The 16,248-nt window shown below is 33.6% G+C and overlaps 2 protein-coding genes and 1 long non-coding RNA gene across 3 annotated transcripts; 2 read left to right on the top strand and 1 right to left on the bottom strand.

Moving 5' to 3' along the window:
• The first annotated feature begins 7,463 nt into the window (after positions 1-7,463).
• Positions 7,464-9,894, top strand: LOC105779910 (L-type lectin-domain containing receptor kinase IX.1). The gene has a single exon (XM_012603908.2). The coding sequence runs from the start codon at positions 7,590-7,592 to the stop codon at positions 9,768-9,770; it is 2,181 nt and encodes a 726-aa protein (XP_012459362.2). The 5' UTR covers positions 7,464-7,589; the 3' UTR covers positions 9,771-9,894.
• Positions 9,895-10,356: 462 nt separating this feature from the next.
• On the bottom strand, positions 10,357-12,108 carry LOC105779912 (uncharacterized). Its single transcript, XR_001129154.2, has 3 exons — positions 11,960-12,108; positions 11,435-11,508; positions 10,357-10,576 (listed from the first exon to the last, which is right to left on the bottom strand). It is a non-coding gene; the product is annotated as an uncharacterized LOC105779912 (long non-coding RNA).
• A 1,541-nt stretch (positions 12,109-13,649) lies between these two features.
• On the top strand, positions 13,650-16,010 carry LOC128040391 (L-type lectin-domain containing receptor kinase IX.1-like). The gene has a single exon (XM_052629119.1). It carries the CDS (start codon positions 13,665-13,667, stop codon positions 15,843-15,845), a length of 2,181 nt encoding a protein of 726 aa, XP_052485079.1. The 5' UTR covers positions 13,650-13,664; the 3' UTR covers positions 15,846-16,010.
• The last annotated feature ends 238 nt before the right edge of the window (positions 16,011-16,248 follow it).

The raw sequence follows: 16,248 nt of genomic DNA, 5'->3' as shown, positions 1-16,248 counted from the left end.
GGTCCCATACGGGCAAGCCACACGGGCATGTAGGCCCATATTTTTGAAATTTTCCCTAGGGTAGACAGGTCGTTCCGATCGACTGTGGGCCTACCGTAGGGTCAGTAAGGGCTAACCAAACCCTAAAACTATGTGATCTGATAGTCTAAAATTCTGCTATGAGTATGACACTGATATGCATGACTGATTATTTTGTTAAGTATATATATAGGACATCCGTATATGAGCATGATATTACTGAATCTGTTATTTCTCTATCTGTGATTAGGGTGGGTTTTGTATATGTGGAGGAAGTAATTTGTACAGTGACACTTCGCCTTTATTCTGGCAGCTTGGCTGCACCATTATCTGTAACGTGTCGCATCGACACTATATGGTGTGTAGGGATGTGTGGGTATTTTTAACCCCACATAGTGTGACAGGATGGTCGGAGATGGTGTGTAGATGATGGGGGTAGAATTTTGCATATCTGTACTGCTTACCTGATTCTGTTATCTGTATCTAAAATGGACATAAGTCCGAATCTATATCTTACTGTATATGAGTTTACTGTATGTATTGCATGTCTATTTCTATTGGGTTACACACTGAGTTTGCGAAAAATCACATATGTTTGTCTGTTTTGTTCAGGTAATCCACTGACTTAGATGGGTAGGTGCGACGGAGGCTCAGCGGTGACCACTTGATTGAGAACTATTTCACTTAGTAAATTATGTTTTTTATTTATAATTCTGGTTTCATTCGAGAGTTTGTAATTTTTGGGACTCTCCGGACTGTTAGTTTTTATTTTGGTTTTGGATGCGTTTTGACTATTTTATTGCAATGCATAACGAAAAACACGATTTTACAAAAATAAAGGTTTTTCTGAAAACACGAATTGAATTTCTAAAATATAACGGTTTTAAGACTTTCACTGTAAATTATGTTTTGGTAAACAAATAAATTAAATAAACATTTTTCGAAAATAGATATAAACAAATATAAATTATGAAACTTGAATGATTTGACGAAATGACTCTGTTTTCAAAACCTTACCTTGTGACATCTTCAAATTCAGCCATAACGTCTAGGCTGAGTTTGGGGTGTTACAGACATGATAGTGAAAACGTTTCTTATAAGACACGTTTTCAAGCCACATGTTTGAGGAAAACGCCCTATGTAGGAAGTGTTTTCACTATCATGTTAGATGAAACGTCTCTTGTATAGAGCATTTTCTCTCTGACCATTTCAACCACCCCAGTTTAATTGCTTCTAAGCCCTACAACTCAAGATTCTCATCATAAATTTTTCCCTTTATACCCCGTCCCATCCCCTATATAAATGATCATTCTTCGCCCCCTACTCACCACATCTCAATATTCTTTAAAAAAAATTCAAGTTTAAAGATTTGTTTCTCTCTCGCTTTGAAGGAGACGTAATCATAGTTTTAAATTGCGATTGGGTTCACAGTGATGTCATGGAGCTTGATAGCCTACAAATTTCACCTATCGTGTGAGTATAGCGTCATCACCTGAGAAGTCAGTATCACTTTGCAACTTGAGGTCCAAGTTGCCGGTGATTATACCGTCTTGGGTTGAAGTGTAACTAAGGTTTCAAGTTTACAAAGGTTATAATGTCAAGGGATGGAGCATAAATGGACCGTAGTTAATGGTTCTAATGAAACACTCTAGGAAAATCTTACATCAATAAAGCACAGAAGAGACTTGGGCTATGTAAAGTGGTAGCAACACTTAAGTGGTAAGGGACTTTTTGGGGGTGTTTTCCATGATCTTCTGTCATACGTGTTGATGTGCATGTATGAGGACCAACAAATTTTCGTATCTTCCACAGCTGAGAACTTCTAATGAATGCAGACAGACCCACCAATTGCGACCTTCACGCCTTCCAACACTCCCCAACATATATTGTCGGAGTAGACACGGATACTTTATAATCCACCGATATCTTCATGCTGTACCGTTTAATGGCATATACGCACTCTTATTTACAGCTGAATCTCTGGCCTATGAATATCTCATCATCATCAGATGTTACGGGCAGCCCGTGAGAATAAACTATTTCAGGGTACTCCGGAAACTCAGCTACATACGCTGCGTCGGGGTCTATGAGCGACATGTGTGGCCCAGGATTATTGTGTATCACAATACGCCGCATCTGCTCCCCCACCGAAGAAGCGTTAATGCCTTTATCGTTGTTGACATCTTGATCGTCAATATCATCAGGTACATCGTCAACATCGGGATCACTGTCACTATCGACCTCTTTATCCCAATGATCGCCAGCACCTTCTTCTTCGCCAGCACCTTCTTCTTCACCACCAACCATGTCAACATCGGGTGTAATATTCAGGTCGATATCGATCCCACCCATAGTTGATTCACTATCAACGTATGATATTGGAGCCACCATCCACGGTTCTTCAGCCCCGTCTTCTTCATCAGATGCATTAACATCTTCATTTTGCTCCATACCGACTAACTCAGCAAATAAGTGAATCGGTGCATTCTTCTCACTCCCATTCCTACAGTAGAGATCGACTATTGTCTCCACGTCTTCGTCGTCTACAAGTTCAATTTCGACGAATTTGACCGAATTTGTCGAAACTGGAAACTTGTAGAAAATTTTTGATATCCTTCTCCCACAACGTCTATGAATTTTTGCATTAATCCTTGCCTTCATTTCATCGAACGATACATTTCTATTAAATCTCATTGTTATTTGTTGCCGACATTCAAATACACATCCAACACTTGTTGTCAAGATGACTCCATCGAAATAAACGCATACAAGAAACTTAGCATCTATCTTCAATATTTAATCTGTCAAAAAAAAATCTCATAAAAATTCTCGAACGGTAACTAAATTACTTAAAAAAAATTTTATACTCAAAATAATATACAAAATAATACACACTAAAATTATTAATTTTACTAAAATAATAACTAACTAACTAACTATAATAATAATACTAGTTTTTACTAACTAGTTTATTTTCAGAATAAAAATAATAAGTAACCATAATAATAATACTAGTTTTTGCTAACTATAATATTACTAAGTTACATCTTAATACATTAATAACATCTTAATACTAACAACAACAACAACAACAACAACAACAATAATAATAATACTAACTAATACTATTATTTTGAGTTTTATTAATCTTAATAAATAAAGTAAAACAAAAAATATTACAAAATATACAAAATAATAACAACAATATAATCAATTATTTTTAAAAAAATACTTTCTTTTTCTCTCTTTTTCTCTTCTTTTCCGCAGCAACTCTTCTTCTTTTTTTTTCTTTTGATTTTTCTCTCTTCAGCTGGATAGAGGTCGTATTTATAATACGAGTAGTGCCGCCAATCAATACGGCACCATTGGTGCCGCCAATGGTATTGGCACCATTGGTGCCGCCAATCCCATTGGCGTGACCAAGGTACACCCGTCACATTGGTCAGATTTTTTTTCCAGGTTTTTTATATATTTTGGTAAATAAAAATATATATATATTTTGGTAAATAAAAAAAAAGTTATAACATTTTAGTAATTTTTTATTTTTGTTATAATATTTTAGTAAAAAACCCTTACTATTTACTTTAATTAAATTAAAAATTAAATCATCAAACTAAAACCCAAGTTAAACCTAAAAATTTTCAATTTTGACATCAATGGTCACGTCAACCACCGTGCTTCGCCATCGACTCACTTATATTCATTTGAGTTCAAATTTCATCGTTCTCTTATTTTTGACCCCTTTTTTTCATTCCCAACCTTTATTTTAAAAAAAATACACTATTTTTCTAGATTTATAAATTAGGGGTGTTACAGAATTAGTCCACTAAAAGTTTTATAACTTAACTCCCCATTATTTACCATCATGAAAATTGTTTAATTTAAGCTTTAGTTTAATGGCAGTGTGTTGCCCTCATAGTATATTTGTGGCCTTTTTAGGTTTAATTTATTCACCTAATATGATTCTTTTTTATCTTATAGTTAATGTTGTATCCTCTGTGATAAGTGCATAATTTTTAAATTATTTGTGATATTTCTTCTCTTGAATTTTGTTTTATATTATATTATATTACTGATTTATGTAATAATTGGAGAAAATGAGCTTAAAGTTTATTTTTAACAAATTTTTGTGGTTTGGACTTTCAACACAATATAATTTCGATATTTTGACTATAACTTGAGCTACAGGCCTCTGTTTTGAGCCCATAATATATGTTCGAAGGGAATTGAGAGATCTAGCTAAAGTTATTTCACTATTCAAGCCCAATAACATCGAGAAGGCAACCAAACATGGTCTGGAAGTCTGACGCGAAAATTATCGAAAAACCTAAAAATTTCTACTTTATGTATTCAAAGACACTTTTGTATTTTCTCCATTACGTTAGAGGTGTCCATGGGCCGGGTGGCCCGGCCCGACAGCCCGCCTTAAATATGGGTTTGGGCAAAAAAACGAGGCCCGTTTAGAAAACGGGCCAGGCCTCGGGCACAACTTTTTTGGCCCGATCCCGACCCGGCCCGAATTTAATAAATAAATATATTTTATTTTTATTTTTTAATTTTAAAATATTTTTAAAATACTTTTATTTTTAAATTAATTTTTTGGTGTTTATTAAAAAATGGGTCGAGCCGGGCCGGGCTTAGAATTTTATTCTCGGGCCGGGCTTGGGTAAATTTTTAGGCCTATATTTCGGGCCGGGCTGGGCCCGGGCCTAGGAGGCGGGCCGAAATTTTTTTTGGGCCCGGCCCGGCCCATGGACACTTCTACATTATGTTATTTTTGTGCTATAAATAGACATTTTAAAGTTGAGAGATGGAGGTAGTCACTCCTAGTTTTATTCTGATTTTGCATTTTATTTTCTTTATGGGTTCTTAACTCTTTTTTTTTTCTAATTCAAGTAATATTCAAATTTTGATTTTACAAGTTTGTGACATCGAATTGCTCTTAATCTTTTTTTGCTTTCTAGTATTTGCATGCAAGGGCGAAACCAAAATTTTTTTTAAGGGGAGCGGAAATTAAATTATAATCTTTAAAATAGCAAAAATGTAATTTCACCATTTTAATAGCCTATATTTTTATAATTATTAAAGGGTTAAATCAAATTTTTATATTTTTTAGGGGGGCCACAATGTAATTTTACCTTAACTAATTTAAATTTTTCAAAAAAATTTAAAGGGCCTAAATGAAAATTTTTCCAGCTTTGAGGGGGTCGAGGCCCTTGCCAACCCCTTAGTTTCGCCCCTATTTGCATGTCTTCTGGTTTAATTACAATTGTTCAGGTTTGTTAAATATTCGATTGGTATTTGATAGCTTAAAACAATCGCTTTAATTTGCCAATTAGATAATTAGTCAATCTATTGATTTCTAATATTTGTGACAACTGCATGATTATTTGTGTAGTATGCTCATGTGATCTAAGCTAAATATACCTTGATGATGTGTTTTTTGGCTAGAATTTGGTCTCTTTCGTTCTTAATGCTATTGATAGATTAAATTCTTAAGTGATTGTTATAGGATTGTTTGTCAATAATGGAAGTAATTAATTACAATTGTCTTAATTATCGAGAAGGTAAGAAGAGATTAAGTTGCTAGGCGATCGTCCGTAATTATAACCAATTTATTAAAGAACACTGAAAATAATCTTTGCATCAATGATCAAATCAAATGGATAATTTACTTTGACTAGAGTTTCATATCATTGTTTTTTTTTTCCAGAATTTTGATTATTGCTTTCTTTGGTTTTTTTTTTCAAATCTTAATTTTAATTTTTAAGTTTTCTTTAAACAAAACTCCCCATTCCCCTTTATTTTATTTATTTTAGTTGAAAGAATAAAATTTCTACTGATCCTATAGATTCGGCCCTACTTGGTGCTTCTACTATTTTTTTCAAGTAGATTTTATTTTTGGCGGCTTTGGCAATCATACATTCTGTAATGAAAATGATCATTACTCGTACTAGTAATGATAAAATAATTTGACGCAAATAAATGACTCTTGACCTCATGTTCCATTTTCATAATACATACAATGTCAATGAGAGGATATCATTAATTACTGTTTTATTGAGCTATGCTTCCACTATTGTGAGTGAAACATTACCATGTATAAGTTATATACCCAACATAATAACATTCAACCCACTACCTTAAGATCATAGCATAAATTCAACTTGGTTCATATCTAAATTATTGTCAATAAAGGCAATCACATCTATATTTTTTATTTTTGAAAGTTGTTTAGATAGTTAGGACAAGTTATATCTCTAACTAAACTTATAGACAACATAATAGTGCTAAGATTAGTCGTTTACTTAATTTAACCCCATGATCTACGAACAATTTAGATTACCTATTAATTTGTAATGTTAGGTAATTAACGAAATCACTTCAATGAAGGCACCAATCCCCCTTCTTCTTTTTCTGAGAGTGAAACTTGATAATACCAATGAAGACATTGGTTGGATTCCTTACTGCTTTTTGTTCGTTTCTAACACGTCCATTGACTTGTAATGGTAAAAGTCTTGGCACTTTTATTATTATTGATAGACCCCCAATAATGCAGTCTTGTGGTGGAGCCTAGACAAGCTATCGACATCCTTGGAAAGACTATATTGTTACATCTTCGGCATCCCATACCAGTGGTGCCAGAAGAAGCGAAATCCAATCCATTCCTTGAAGGATAAAACAAAGACCCCAAGTTGAGACACAGATAGTGAGTTCTTGGTTAGTATTTTGTTCTTTTCATTGGCTATGATGATTATTATTTTGTTCTTGTTCTTATGGTTTTCCAAGTGTAAAGTAAGGATTGTTTTGGTTCTTAATAAAAGTTGAATTTTCTTTGCAAAATGAAGAAATATATAAAATATCAAAAAAATCATTTCTAGCGGTTCTTAAGAGAACCATTGACAAAGATTCCAAGTCTTGCATTGATGGACCCCGTAAATCATGCCTTTAAAAGCACTTGCTAGGAAATAAACTGGATTAAAATAAATTCCACCCAAAAAAATAAGCAACAAGACCAAATTAATTTATAACTTGTAATTGGGGTAGGTTGGCACCTTCTTTTATTGAATAAATATTGAAATTTAATTTAATGAATAATATCATATATATAAATTTTAATTTTATGTAATTATATATGAATCTTTTATTTGATTCAATTTTTACAAATTACTAACAATATTATCGAATTAGTATAATTTACATTGTTATATTATATACACAAACAATATATTAATCTAGTGTGAGAATAAATGCATGTAATTTAAATGTTCAACTAAATCAAAATTAAAATTTTATATATAATTATATCAAATCAAATTTTATCATCAAATTTCATATATAAATTAATAAATAGTTTTTTAAATAATATAATTAATGAATTTGACAAAAAAAAATTTTCTTATTTTTTGTCCAAGTTCCACCACAAAGTAGGAGATTCAATACGATGCTTTGTAGGTCCAATGTAGGGCAAGAATGTCAAACTTTATTTTAGTGAGGAAAATGAATTGTTTTATTCCAGGAAATGAATTACCTTGTGTTGCAGCAACTTTCCTCAAAATCCTTATCCGAAAATGAAGAAAGCTCAAAAAGCTGAGAATATGTATCTCAAATCTCGTAAATCTGATTTTTTCTTCATATTATTATTCTTATACACCCTTCCTATGGGGTTACTTGTTCCTTTCACCATGACTGCAGCAATTGATGATGGCAACATCCATTTCAATTTGACAGATTTCACCCCAAATATGCCTCACGTAGAGTTTGAAGCTGATACAACCGCATCAGGTGGCCAAATCCAACTCACCACCAACCAGATAAACAAGGCTTTAAACGATAGTGTTGGTCGAGCCACTTATTACCAACCAATGCACCTTTGGGACAATTCATCAGGGAATCCCCGACTTGCAGATTTCACCACTCATTTTTCTTTCTCCATCGATTCCTTGAATAAGTCCTCCGGATATAGGGGTGATGGGTTTGCGTTTTTCCTTGCTCCCGATGGCTCAAAAATCCCTCCTAACTCCGGAGGTGGTTGCTTGGGACTTCAAAGTTGCGATATAGACGCCAACTCTAAATTTGTTGCAGTGGAATTTGATACGTTTCCCAATGTATGGGATGATCTGAGGTTAGATCACGTGGCCATTGATCTCAACTCTGTAAAGGCTTCATTCCACCCTGTCGAATGGCTGTGGAGTGATATTGAAAATGGGGGTAAAGTTGATGCTTTCATCACTTACAACTCTAGTACAAAAAACCTGAGTGTCTTTTTACTTGGTGCTGAGGACTTTAATCGTCTAAATTCATCTGCTCTTTCTGCAATATTGGATCTTAGTCAATATTTACCAGAATGGGTCACTTTTGGCTTCTCCGGAGCCACTGGATCTAGCATTGAGCTACACACTATTTATTCCTGGAGTTTCAGCTCCAACTTACAAGTTTCCATGAATAAAACCATCAATCCTCCAAATGTGGCGCCAGGCCCTCCAATTAACCCCAAAAGGAAGAGCAAGACATGGCTATGGGTAGTTCTAGCCATTGCTGGTGGCATTTCTGCATTGCTCCCAGTTCTGAGTCTGGTTTGGCTTTTCTGTAGGAGGAGAAAGTACAGAAGGATGAGGGAAGATGGGACCATGCCTGTCAACGTAGACGTGGAAATGATGACAGCACCTAGGAAGTTTTCCTACAGGGAACTCAGGCTTGCAACCAATAATTTTGCCGATGAAGGTCTCCTTGGAGAGGGAGGTTTTGGAAAAGTTTATTTAGGCTTCTTGAGGGACATCAATTCCAATATTGCTGTCAAAAGGATAACTCCAAATTCTCAACAAGGGGTGAAAGAGTACGAATCCGAAATTACCACTATTATCAAATTGAGGCACAGGAATTTGGTCCAACTCATCGGTTGGTGCCATGACAATAAGGAGTTCCTCATTGTGTATGAGTTCCTTCCAAATAGGAGTCTCGATTACCATCTACATAGAGAGCCATGCTTGTTGACATGGGATACAAGGTATAAAATCGCCATGGGAGTGGCCTCAGGGTTGTTTTATCTGCAAGAAGAATGTGATCGATGCGTGCTGCATCGAGACATCAAGTCAAGTAATGTTCTGCTAGATTTTAGTTTCAATGCCAAGCTTGGTGACTTTGGGCTGGCTAGGCTTGTTGACCACGGACAAGGGTCTCAAACAACAAAATTGATCCTTGGAACTGATGGTTATATAGCACCCGAGTGTCTTGAGACATACAAAGCCATTAAGGAATCCGACATATACAGCTTTGGTATTGTTGCCTTAGAAATAGCCTCCGGAAAGAAGGCCGTAGATGTAATTGAAAGGAATGGCAAGAGATTCAAGACAAAACTGGTGGAATGGGTTTGGGAATTGTATAGGGAAGGGCGTCTTTTGGATGCTGCTGACCCAAGATTGTCTGGAAACTACGACACGGAACGAATGGAACGGTTGCTTTTAGTTGGGATGGCTTGTGCTCACCCAAACTATTTTGACCGTCCATCCATAACGAATGCTATTGAAATCCTTGGTTCCAAGGCCCCACTGCCCAGTTTACCACGCGAGATGCCGGTTCCAATATACATTGCAGCTCTGCAAGACAACATCTTTACATCTTCAGCATCCACTTCATCTTATACCAGTGCCTCCAACAGAAGCCAAACTCAAAGTTCAGGCACTGGGTCAAGTATCCATTCCTTTAAGGATAAAACAATGGCTCCAGGTTATGACACGGAAGCCAAGCATTGAATTCTTGGCAGTTGGTAGTTCGAACCTTCTTTTGTTGTATATTTGGCTTCTTGTTTTCGAGTTTTGATGCTTTGGTGAAAATTTTGTTCTCACCTTAATATTAGTAGGTCATATCATGTCTATCTATCTATCTATATATATATATATATATATATATATATATGATATTTATGCTCATGATTGAGTTGATACATCAATTTAATTAGATAAAAGATAAATTAAATATATTCATAAAAAATTATATATTAATAAGGTTATAAAATAAATTAATTTAAAAGGAAAAAAACCACCAACAAATATTCTATATGAATATTTATTTTTATTTTATAGGGTGCGATATAAAAGAATTATCACTAAGGTAGTGAGTGTGTGAAGAAATCTAGTATTAAACTATATGGATTGATACATGAATGTAATAATTAAAATTTTAACCCCTGCAAAATTTCAAACATAACCAACCCAATGCCAGATTTCAACCAAAGCATTTATATACTTAAATCTTGCTTGACATCTTGACATAACAACAATTAATAAAAATCCTATTATCATTTCTAATTAACACATAAAACTAATCAAGCCATTTCAATTTGATACCAATGCCATAAAGGACTTCTACCATTTTACTAACATAATCATCAAAACACATAATATCTTACTTTACAACAAAACTATATAGCATACCAAAATAACTATTATAATTCTTATGTACATGCCACTTTCTCTTAAAAGAAGAAAACATACCAAAATATTTATGTCGGAGTTGGGATTGTCCTGGATACTGAACCGAGACTCTGACCCTTTTCAACCTGCGCACGGAAACAACCGTACGCTGAGTATTTTATACTCAGTGGTATTACCATAATTCAAATTATAATAGCAATAAAGAATTATAATTACCAAGCATGTAACTATACAATTTCTTAAATATCAATTAATTTATAAACTTTCATTAACTAACAATAACAATACAATTTTTAGCTATTCTTCAATTTCAATCATATATCACATGTAATAATTTCAATCGCTACATAAACATTAAATTCATGTCTTTCATTTTCAATCTCAAATTTCAATCCACAATTTTAAATTTTCTTATTTCAATTATTCACAATCGATCAAATTCATTTAAATTTCTCATTTTAATTATTCACCCTATTAACAATCGGACTTTGACGGATACACGTTCCAACCCAAACACACCAAGATCGACACATTGTGCCTAAAAGCGGTACATAGTACTGATCAAGATATCGACACATAAGTGCTCAAACGACCACGAGGTGCCTGATATACGACACATAAAGTGCCTGAGATACGACACATAAAGTGCCTGATCGGCAAGGCCGATAAATCCCGTACTCATCCAAATCCTATGGCATGCCAACTATATCCGACCTAGCCTGACTAGTTAATAGGGTATATAAATTTCACAATCTAATTTTCACTTTTATTTCAAGAATTCATTTTCAATATCAATTATACTTTTTTTTTCCATTCACTAATTAAAACACAGTTCAATACCAACACATACTTCTCTCATTCAATTTAACTTTTTTTCTTCAAATTCAATTCAATAAAGTCACTTACCTTATTATATGCTTACCATACACATAATTTAAATTTAACATCAAATAATAAATAATTTGAATTATAGTAATACAAACCCGAATTTTGCTCGATTATTCCTCAATAACCTTCTCCTTTCCTTTGTGTGCCGATGCCTCGAGTTCTTTGTTAGCTACGAAAATAATAATAATTTATACCATCGATTACAACATTAATTTATAATAATAATAATAATAGAATTTCTATCTAATTTATACTTTAATTCCAATTTAATCCTAACTAAATTTATTTACTTTTCTAATTTAATTTACACTCTATTTCTATTCAAATTTCTTCTAAACTCAAATTTAACTACCAAATTTTCAGCATATTTCATTAATTTCAAATTTTCCTCAATTTAATTCCTACAAACATAAAATTTATGACTTACTTCACAATTTAATCCTTTTATCAACTCTAACTAGAAATTCTATCAAATAAAACCTCAATTTCATCATTTATTCAACATAAACCCTACTCAAAAATCTATTAACTTTCAAATTTTCAACTTAAATCCAAGAGTATTTCACTCTAGGGTTCCAAAAAACATCAAATTTATGAGAAAAGGACTCGATTTAGCTTACCTATTAAACTTCAAGCTTCAAAATCTCAATTTTTCCCCTTTCTTTTCTTTCCCTTTTTCTTCCCCTGTTTTCGTCTCTTTCTCTGTTTCTTTTCTGTTCTTCCTTTGTTTCTTTTTTCTTTTTGTTTTACTTACCGACTCTATTTCTTTTATGCATTAGTTAATAATAATAATAATAATAATAATAATAATAATAATAATAATAATAATAATAATATATTATAATAATCATATAATAATATTTTATTCACAAATATCTTTTACTTAAACTATAAGAAAATATTTTATTTTATTACAAGTTATTTTATATATATTACACATGTATTATTTATCATCACACATTTGTCTTTATCTTTTTGTTTCCTATAATATATTATTTTAATTTTAATTAATATAATTTATAATATTTTAATTTAATAATATTTTATAATATAAATCAAGAAAAATCTAAGATTTTTCCATGTATTGCCGCCTAATCTTAAGCCATTGGCTTATTTACCTATTTAGTCCTTCTTATTTTATTTTGATCTATAATTAAACTTTCACTTCTATTATAATTTAATTCTTTTTACTAATTACTCTTAATTAAGCTAAATTCACCTATCTAAAACCTAATTAAACACACAACTAGTTTAATAAATATTTCTAATAATTATTTTCGAACTCAATTTACTAAGACAGAGGCCCGATATTATACTTTTCCAATGCCTGTGAATTTTTAAGTCATTACAGGTAATTAACGAAATCACTTCAATGAATGCACCAATCCCCTTTCTTCTTTTTCTGAGAGTGTGTTCAATGTTAAACTTGATAATACCAATGAAGACATTGGTTGGATTCCTTACCTAACACGTCCATTCACTTGTAAAAGTAAAAGTCTTGGTTAGTATTTTGTTCTTTTCATTGGATATGAAGATTACTATTTTGTTCTTGTTCTTATGGTTTTCCAAGTGTAAAGTAAGGATTGTTTTGGTTCTTAATAAAAGTTGAATTTTCTTAACAAAATGAACAAATATATAAAATATTATCAAAAAAAGTCATTTCGAGAAGTTCTTAAGAGAACCATTGACTTGTAATTAATCCAAAGATTCCAAGTCTTGCATTGATGGCTGGATTAAAATAAATTCCACCCAAAAAAATAAGCAACAAGGCCAAATTAATTTATAACTTGTAATTGGGGGTAGGTTGGCACCTTCTTTTATTGAATAAATATCAAAATTGTATTTGAAATTTAATTTAATGAATAATATCATATATATAAATTTTAATTTTATGTTATTATATATGAATCTTTTATTTGATTCAATTTTCACAAATTATTAACAATATTATCGAATTAGTATAATTTACGTTGTTATATTATATACATAGTATGAGAATAAATGTATGTAATTTAAACGTGTACAATTGAATCAAAATTAAAATTTTATATATAATTACATCAATTTAAATTTTATCATCAAATTTCATATATAAATTAATAAATATTTTTTAAAATAATATAATTTTTTTTAAATTTCATATATAAGTTTTTTTTTTTTTTGTCCAAGTTCCCACCACAAAGTAGGAGATTCAATACGATGCTTTGAAGGTCCAATGTAGGGCAAGAATGGCAAACTTTATTTTAGTGAGGAATGAATTATTTTATTCCAGGAAATGAATTACATTGTGTTGCAGCAACTTTCCTCAAAATCCTTACTCCGAAAATGAAGAAAGCTCAAAAAGCTGAGAATATGTATCTCAAATCACGTAAACCTGAATTTCTCTTCATACTATTATTCTTATACACCCTTCCTATGGGGTTACTTGTTCCTTTTACCATGGCTGCAGCAATTGATGATGGTAACATCCATTTCAATTTGACTGATTTCACCCCAGATATGCCTCACATAGAGTTTGAAAATGATACAACCGCATCAGGTGGCCAAATCCAACTCACCACCAACCAGATAAACAAGAATTTAAACGATAGTGTTGGTCGAGCCACTTATTACCAACCAATGCACCTTTGGGACAATTCATCAGGGAATCCCAGACTTGCAGATTTCACCACTCATTTTTCTTTCTCCATCAATTCCTTGAAGAAGCCCTCCGGAGATAGGGGTGATGGGTTTGCGTTTTTCCTTGCTCCCGTTGGCTCAAAAATCCCTCCTTACTCCGGAGGTGGTTGCTTGGGACTTCAAAGTTGCGATATAGACGCCAACTCTAAATTTGTTGCAGTGGAATTTGATACGTTTCCCAATGTATGGGATGATCTGAGGTCAGATCACGTGGCCATTGATCTCAACTCTGTAAAAGCTTCATTCCACCCTGTCGAATGGCTGTGGAGTGATATTGAAAATGGGAGTAAAGTTGATGCTTTCATCACTTACAACTCTAGTACAAAAAACCTGAGTGTCTTTTTACTCGGTGCTGAGGACTTTAATCGTCTAAATTCATCTGCTCTTTCTGCAATATTGGATCTTAGTCAATATTTACCAGAATGGGTCACTTTTGGCTTCTCCGGAGCCACTGGATCTAGCATTGAGCTACACACTATTTATTCCTGGAGTTTCAGCTCCAACTTACAAGTTTCCACGAATAAAACCATCAATCCTCCAAATGTGGCGCCAGGCCCTCCAATCAACCCCAAAAGGAAGAGCAAGACATGGCTATGGGTAGTTCTAGCCATTGCTGGTGGCATTTCTGCATTGCTCCCAGTTCTGAGTCTGGTTTGGCTTTTCTGTAGGAGGAGAAAGTACAGAAGGATGAGGGAAGATGGGACCATGTCTGTCAACGTAGACGTGGAAATGATGACAGCACCTAGGAAGTTTTCCTACAGGGAACTCAGGCTTGCAACCAATAATTTTGCCGATGAAGGTCTCCTTGGAGAGGGAGGTTTTGGAAAAGTTTATTTAGGCTTCTTGAGGGACATCAATTCCAATATTGCTGTCAAAAGGATAACTCCAAATTCTCAACAAGGGGTGAAAGAGTACGAATCCGAAATTACCACTATTATCAAATTGAGGCACAGGAATTTGGTCCAACTCATCGGTTGGTGCCATGACAATAAGGAGTTCCTCATTGTGTATGAGTTCCTTCCAAATAGGAGTCTCGATTACCATCTACATAGAGAGCCATGCTTGTTGACATGGGATACAAGGTATAAAATCGCCATGGGAGTGGCCTCAGGGTTGTTTTATCTGCAAGAAGAATGTGATCGATGCGTGCTGCATCGAGACATCAAGTCAAGTAATGTTCTGCTAGATTTTAGTTTCAATGCCAAGCTTGGTGACTTTGGGCTGGCTAGGCTTGTTGACCACGGACAAGGGTGTCAAACAACAAAATTGATCCTTGGAACTGATGGTTATATAGCACCCGAGTGTCTTGAGACATACAAAGCCATTAAGGAATCCGACATATACAGCTTTGGTATTGTTGCCTTAGAAATAGCCTCCGGAAAGAAGGCCGTAGATGTAATTGAAAGGAATGGCAAGAGATTCAAGACAAAACTGGTGGAATGGGTTTGGGAATTGTATAGGGAAGAGCGTCTTTTGGACGCTGCTGACCCAAGATTGTCTGGAAACTACGACACGGAACGAATGGAACGGTTGCTGTTAGTTGGGATGGCTTGTGCTCACCCAAACTATTTTGACCGTCCATCCATAACGAATGCTATGGAAATCCTTGGTTCCAAGGCCCCACTGCCCAGTTTACCACGCGAGATGCCGGTTCCAATATACATTGCAGCTCTGCAAGACAACATCTTTACATCTTCAGCATCCACTTCATCCTATACCAGTGCCTCCAACAGAAGCCAAACTCAAAGTTCAGGCACTGGGTCAAGTATCCATTCCTTTAAGGATAAAACAATGGCTCCAGGTTATGACACGGAAGCCAAGCAGTGAATTCTTGGCAGTTGGTAGTTCGAACCTTCTTTTGTTGTATATTTGGCTTCTTGTTTTCTAGTTTTGATGCTTTGGTGAAAATTTTGTTCTCACCTTAATATTAGTAGGTCATATCATGTCTGTCTATATATATATATATATATATATATATGATATTTATGCTCACGATTGAGTTGATACATCAATTTAATCAGATAAAAGACAAATTAAATATATTCATAAAAATTATATATTAATAAGGTTATAAAATAAATTAATTTAAAAGGAAAAAAACCACCAACAAATATTCTATATGAATATTTATTTTTATTTTATAGGGTGAGATATAAAAGAATTATCACTAAGGTAGTGAGTGTGTGAAGAAATCTAATATTAAACTATATGGATTGATACATGAATATAA

This window comes from Gossypium raimondii, chromosome 4 (genome assembly GCF_025698545.1).
Source record: "Gossypium raimondii isolate GPD5lz chromosome 4, ASM2569854v1, whole genome shotgun sequence".
Lineage (NCBI taxonomy): Eukaryota > Viridiplantae > Streptophyta > Magnoliopsida > Malvales > Malvaceae > Gossypium > Gossypium raimondii.
Note: the sequence above shows the minus strand (reverse complement) of the source record. Positions and strands in the feature narration are given on the sequence as shown.

Coding starts and splice junctions, on each gene's coding strand:
- LOC105779910 (XM_012603908.2), top strand. CDS start 7,590: ATGAAGAAAGCTCAAAAAGCTGAGAATATGTATCTCAAATCTCGTAAA.
- LOC128040391 (XM_052629119.1), top strand. CDS start 13,665: ATGAAGAAAGCTCAAAAAGCTGAGAATATGTATCTCAAATCACGTAAA.